The 7,151-nt window shown below is 40.8% G+C and overlaps 1 protein-coding gene across 1 annotated transcript; it reads right to left on the reverse strand.

Moving 5' to 3' along the window:
• Positions 1-876: 876 nt before the first annotated feature.
• LOC103718825 (Pentatricopeptide repeat (PPR) superfamily protein) lies at positions 877-6,804 on the reverse strand. The gene is made up of 2 exons (XM_008807815.6): positions 2,566-6,804; positions 877-1,796 (listed from the first exon to the last, which is right to left on the reverse strand). Exon 1 carries the CDS (start codon positions 6,697-6,699, stop codon positions 2,827-2,829), a length of 3,873 nt encoding a protein of 1,290 aa, XP_008806037.2. The 5' UTR covers positions 6,700-6,804; the 3' UTR covers positions 877-1,796; positions 2,566-2,826.
• Between the last annotated feature and the right edge of the window lie 347 nt (positions 6,805-7,151).

Here is a 7,151-nt window from a genome sequence, read left to right on the forward strand (position 1 = left end):
GACTCGGGCACTTAGGGGTTGGCTTGTTCTCAGGGTTCCAGAAATCCAACTTTCTGTATTTCTCTCACGAGTCGACTCGGTCAAACTAGGAGTCGACTCGGATGACTTGAGAGACGACTCTGGAACACCTGGAGTCGACTCGTTCACAGGGTCTCCGAAACTGATTTTCTGCCTTTCAGACTGCTTTCCTCTAGGAGTCGACTCGGACAAACTGGGAGTCGACTCGCGCTTTACTGGAGACGACTTGAAGTTTTCGCGAGTCGGCTCACTGACAGGGTCTCAAAAACTAACGTTCTGTCTTTTTGTCTGCTTCCCTTTGAAGTCGACTCGGGACCATCTGGAGTCGACTCGCCAAGCATTGGAGTCGACTCGCAACCTTTTGGAGTCGACTCGCTAACAGGGTCTAAAATCCATCGTTTTGTCTTTCTGTCTGTTCTCAGTCGGAGTCGACTCGGAGAGTCCCGGAGTTGACTCGAGCTTGTGCCAGAAACTTCAAATGCCCCGAAGTCGACTCGCAAAGTTCAGGAGTCGACTCGTGATGCAAACTTTGGTTCAAATAGAGTTCAATACTTAACCAAAATACTCTGAACCAAAGCTCAAGGCACTTAAACAGAAATTCATAAAGATTTACCTGAAACACTAGATTGAGTTCATTAGAACAACATAAGACATACTGAAATGCTTTGAGCTCATCAAAATCAAAGGAATACTCAATCACTCCACATGATGAAAAATGGGCTGCAGACTATTTGGAAACAGTAGTAGGTAAAATACATAGTAGTCTAGGCAGTAGCTAGAATGACCAGCTTTTGCCTTCGGTCGAAGAGAACGAATAAGCCTAACCCTATTTTTATAGTGCACAAAAGAGTTTATATATGTATCACTGTAAAACCTTCTGCATTCCAAAGTTCATGGAGATCTTACACTGTAAAACAGGTTTCTGCCATTTCAAAACCTGTTTGAAAGTATTGTGCACTTTTATCTTTCTAACAAAATTTCAAGCCCCCAAAATCATCTATATTTATACTACCTAAAAAATTCTGTTATTAAGTCTTACAACAACAGTTGGTATCACGAACAATAACACCTACAATTCTGCCACTTTGCCTATGAAGAACCCATGTTAGGTTGTCCGTTAGATACGGACAGAGTGCTAGACCTATGAAATGCTGCTTGAATTGATGTTGCTGGCCCAGTGCCGACTTCCTCTGCTTACCATATCATCTTCAGAATCTGCCATGTGGTTGGCTGACTGTCCGATGAAGACCAAACCTAAAAGGATAATGGAAGTTGTTCACCTTTGAATCGAGTTGGACCCTCCAAAAAGAAGAAAAATGAAAGTAAAGGTTTGATTTTTTTGATAGATCGTTTCGATATATCGTAGGGCACTTTTTTTCTTCTCATTCGATCATTATTAGGCATATCAACCATCAGCATCTTCACCTTCCCTCACTGACTTGGACCAAACCTGGAGGATCGGTCGCAATAAGGATCAAGTGCTGCAACTGAGGCTTTCTGGTGAGAAACTACAGCAGCAGCAAGCAGAAAGCACAAATGAGCAACAAACCAGACTTTGGGTTTGCTCTGTCATGACTCATCCTCACCATCCAGTTTTATACAAAACGAAGGGCTGCTGTCAGTGAGGCAAGCCTCAGGCTGCAAGGACATTGAAGACTAAACATCAATGTGGACTGGCCAAAGCTTGGTGATGTACGCAAGAAGACCTTGTGCAATTTCTTCTGCAATCTCCAGACACACGGCCTAGTGAGGGGATTTGGAGAATTTTATTTCCAAACCTACATAGAGGTACAAATTTTAGTTTACCTGAAAATCAATAAATGGATATTTGCTTGACATGAATAAGAGAAGACAAAGATGAAGTTGTTCTATAAATGGTGAGTATAATTAACCCTCTCATCAGGTGGAAGATCAATTAGCATTTGATTCTGAATTTGTTCAGACATTCAGACTCAGATGCTGAACTGAACGGGCTTGGAACTACCACAAGTGAAACTGCCTCAAGGGCAACTCAGACAGTCAGCAAATACTTAAAGGTGTTTGATCTCCTGGAACAGCCTTTAAAATTACAATCTAGTTCTACAAGAAGTCAAGAACCCAACATTTCTGGTGCACAAATCCAAAACCACTCTAAAATGAACTTCTCAAAGCAAATTGTCATAAATAGATATTGCTAGTGAAATTATTGGTCATGAGGCACAGGCATAACGCATCATTTGTTTAATTTTTCATATGCAGCTAACAGAAAACTTATCCTCTCCTTTCCAGTACACAGCATGAATTAAAAATAACAGAATCAAATGGTGTTCGCCATGCATAAAGAAATTGTTGTGTATGCATATCTGGTGAAATTATTGGTCACGAGCTACAAGTGTAAGACATCATTTGTTTAATTTTTCATATGCAGCTAACAGAAAACTTATCCACTCCTTTCCAGTACACAACATGAACAAAAAATAACAGAATCAAAATTGTGTTCACCATGCATAAAGAAATCGTCGTGCATGGACTACAAAGTGGCCTACAAAGTAAAGTGATGATCATAACCTGACATTGATGAACCCTTTGCTGCATAAGATCCCTCCATCAGTTTTCTATTCCTCTTTTCTGTACACCGAAGAAGGACCAAGCTGGAAAAATTAACAATATCCAGTTATTACCAGCTGGAAATTAGCGCAAAGGATCACATCCAGGTGATTTCTGTTCTCTCTTGTATGTTAACACTCAAGAAAGAGTCTCAGTCTGGCAACCCAATCACTTCTAACTCAGAAAGCATTTATGGACCGTAATAACATGATGTGTCGTTTCTTACAAAACGTAACTCACAATGGATGTATATTTGAACGCTGAAGAACCTTTATCTTTACAATTCTTTACAGGAAGGCTGCTTCCAGAAAGAAGGCGAGCCAAAAAGCCCTTGCCATTGTCATCTTTGTTACTGCTGCAACTGCTTAAATTGCTTATAAGAGACCAATGAGTCTCAAAATTAGGAGAATACCCAGCTTGTTGCATTTCATGCAAAACTTCTGATGCCTTTTCCAGATCGTTGTTAGCATAGTACCTATTGATAACATGGTTATACATGCTGTAAGTGGGAATTGAACCATACTGGAGCATTTTCCCTAAAATTCCTTTGGCATCGTCAGTTCTCCCAATAGCACAAAGGCCAAAAATGAGTGCTTCACTGGACTCTTCACTTGCTGCAAGGTTCTTGTACTGCATTTCAGCATGGAAATCAAGAGCGTGATCAAATGCTTTGCAATTGCAGAGCCTGTGAATGACTGAACTGTAACTGATATCACTTGGAAGGTTTCCCTTCTTTAACATTACATTCAGCAGATCAATTGCTTTCTTTATGCCCCCATGCACACAAAATTGCTTAATTAGAAGGTCATAGTGAATGTTGTTGGGTATCAGGTCCTTTTGCTTCATTCGATCCAAAAGGAGTTCTGCTTCACAGAGCCTACCACATGAAAGAAGACGCCCGGCAAGTACATTTTGAACCACAGAACCATGCTTCCAGACATTACACTCCATCTCCTTACTGAGTTCTAATGCTTTGTCAACTTTTCCATTACTGCACAGATGACAGATTATTGTTCTGAGGCTACGATTGCTTGGTCTTAGGCCTTTGGCGATCATGGTATTCAGAGCTTCAACTGATGTGGAGGCATCGCCACACTTCAAGAAACCGTAAACAAGGAAATCATAAGTGTTTTTATCTGGATTTATGTGTTTATCATGCATGTTCCTTAAAAGAGATTCAACAAGCAAACTATTTCCTGTCTGAAAGAGACGAAATATTAGAATGTTACATAGAATCAGTTCCCATGGATTTTTTCCCAGGTTCAGTTTCTTCGCGCTCAATGCACCATGTAGATGACCATGTGCACACATTTGACGTACCAAGCTTCGATATCCTGAAATTGAAAGATTAATATGCGTTCTTACCATGACACTGAGTATCTCGCGTGCCTTCCTCAAATTGTTTTCTTGACAGTATCCTTGCAACAAAGCATTTAAAGTATTACCATCTGGAAGTATTCCATTAATTAGCATTTCTTGCAACTGCAAGGTTGCCTCTTTTATTTTTCCAGTCCTGCATAACTCACTCACCATGGTTCCAAAAATAGAAACACGAGCTTGCTGTTTCTTACTGAGTAGAGATTGCTTCAAATTCATTACTTTTTCAACACTTCCAAATCTAATTAACAAAGGCACTATTAGTTGATACACATGTGCAGAAGCGGTTATGTTTTTCTCAAGTAATATATCAAATATTCCAAGTGTTTCAGCAAAATTTTGCTCCTTTAAGAACCCATTTATTAGATTCACATAGACTGCCTGATCAAATACTAGATCCCTCTGGAGAAGTTCCTCCAACAATGTACACCCGACACTCGTATAGCCTGATATACATAATTCTTTGAGAAAGGCACTGTAAATAGCACGAATCAAGTTAGGGTAATTCTCCACCATTTTATCGAAAAGCTCTAGAACTTCTTTAATCAAACCCCACCTACATAGAAAACTTACGAGCACCTTAGTGTCCTTAAACTCAGGTAACCACATGCCTCTTTGTGCTAGTTCCCAGAAATGCTGAAGTTTGTTAATTTCACCTTCTTTGCTGAAACCCATGATAAGAGCAGTATATACATCATTGTCAACCAGCAGCCCTCTTCTGAACAGTCTCTCCAAAATCAACTTCACATCAGATGTCATTCCTTTTTTGAGTAATGCCCATTTAAGTAGATTAAGAGCCTCACAGCCAAGCTGATCACATGAATCTGGCATCTCATCTGTAAGACTTACAGCTTCTTCTATGTGGGTTGGGGATGCACATAAAGTTTTCAGTAATTCAAAGTAGCCAGACACAGACAAATTCTGCCCCCACTGAACAGCTTCTTCTCTGACCTTGAGAGCACCCTCTACATTCCCCCGGCGACATTCCTTGATTAATGCAGAATCAAAATCAGGGATCATCGCACTATCAAGGATCTGGGTTAAGGACTTGTCATACTCATCAATATCAGTTTCTAGGTAGAGTCCATTGCCAAGAGAATCAAAGAATTCAGCCTTTGCAAGTCCAAGATCATTATCCCTCTTCACCTTCACATTCAAATTATCAAGACCCAAAATCTTGAAGGTTTTGGAAAGAGCATCATCTGAAGGAGCCAGAGAAACAATACCATGATTGTTCATTTCATCAATAACCTGTTTAACTTCATCAAATTTTCTGTGTATACAATATCCTGCCAAAAGAATTCTGAATGTTGATAAGTCCGACAATAGCCCTTTCTCAAGCATATCCTCAAACACATATTTTGCATGTTTACACAGTCCCTGTTTAAAAATCCCACTAATTAGGGCATGGTAAGCATAAGCACTGGGTTTTAGACCCCTAGAGAAACATTCTGATAAATAAACAAATGCATTTCTCAACTTCTTCTCTCTGCAACTCTGACAAATAAATATTCCAAAGGTCACAGCATCTGCCTTAAAGCCTAAAGCCTCCAACCTTTGTACAAATAACCATGCCTCTTCAGTCCCCAGATTGCTGCACACAGAAGAAATTATTTTATTGCAAATACAATTTTCAGGGATGTGCTCCCGTTCTTCCAAAAATTTAATCATATCACTGAAATCTTTTTTCTTACAAAATCCCTCAGCAATTGCAGAGAGAGCCATAGGGCTGGCTTCAGTCCCAGAACCGTTTACTTGCTTAAGCATAGATATAGCTTCAAGAATCTGCCCATTCTTGGTCAGTTCTCCAATAACGAAATCTAAAACCCGGTCATCAGAATGTGACCCAAATCCAACATCTATCATATTCTTATAGACTCTCACAACTGACTCAGACTTCTCCATTCTGATCAAAAGGTTAAGAAGAGCATGATAGCACGATGCAGAAGGGACTAAGCCCATGTCTCTAGCTCGATCATACAAGGCCATTGAATTTTCTAATTTGCAGGCCTCAGCATACCCTTGAATGATCTCACTGAATACTCCACTTTCATCGGAACAGACTCCTCTTGCATCTGGTGATAGAAGCAACGATTCAGCATCACCAAGCATCCGAGCTTGAATAAGCATCGGGATCATGATTTCATAAGATCTTGGGAGATGTTTGAACTCTCTACTCTGCTTCTCAGCCCACCTGAACAACTTCCAGAGAAATCCAACCTTGTCTAAATTGACATCGGGGCCAAAACCAAGTAATATTTCAAGGAAACCTTCGGGTTTCAGTGCCGAAACTCGCCAGAAACGGCGGGTGGTTTCTGGGGACAGGTTCCCATATAGCTTGAGAAGATCTTGCAAAGAAGTTTTCTCCATCAAGGTGTCAACTTTCGTCTCCCAAATGAACGAACACCTAGAAATAACCGATTTCCCGACACCAAAAAACGATTTGGAAGCGAAATTTACATGGTCTTCGCCCCTAATCTCATCTCCGGAAGCCGAAATCGACCCAGATTTCTCAGCAGAACATGGAATCGATGCACCGGAGAAGGGAATCGCCCTACCAGCTAATAAAGGGAATGGAATAGAATGGTTTTCCAAGCCAAAGGTGCGGCCTTTGAGAGGAAACACGGGGTAAGGAAAGGATGGGCGAAGAAGATCAGAAGACGAAGACAAGTTTTGAAGCAAATTGTGGATGAAAGACGCTCGGAGTTTCTTCACCATCTAGGCGTAGTCGCGGCGCCGGAAACCATGGAACCGAAGGCGCTTCAGGGAGTGGGTGATAGGGACGAAGGGGGTGTGGGGAGTGGAAGCGGAGGAGAGAAGTTGCTGGGCTGAAAACGGGTTGGGTCGGGCAGGGCATGCCTGAACCCGACCGACCCGGTTTCATTTGCAGGTCAAGGTTTGGGATCTGAACCCAACCCATTAGCTGATTGGGTCAGATATCCAATATACCAGAATCCAACCCGAAATGTTCAAGTTACCTGCCAAGTCCGGTTAGATTTCCGAGTCGGGTCCAGCATCTAAGACACTCTCTTATAACTAAAATATGGTAATTAATAGTTAAATATAAAATCTATAAAAATTTATTGAAAAATAAAAAAAAAGCCGCCTTACGTTTGAACAAAAACTTTTAATTTTATCTAAGTAATTGATCATTTACAAACTATAATCTT

Source organism: Phoenix dactylifera, chromosome 5 (assembly GCF_051530095.1).
Source record: "Phoenix dactylifera cultivar Ajwa chromosome 5, Ajwa_hap1_PhDact_Kaust_v1.1, whole genome shotgun sequence".
Classification (NCBI taxonomy): Eukaryota; Viridiplantae; Streptophyta; class Magnoliopsida; order Arecales; family Arecaceae; genus Phoenix; species Phoenix dactylifera.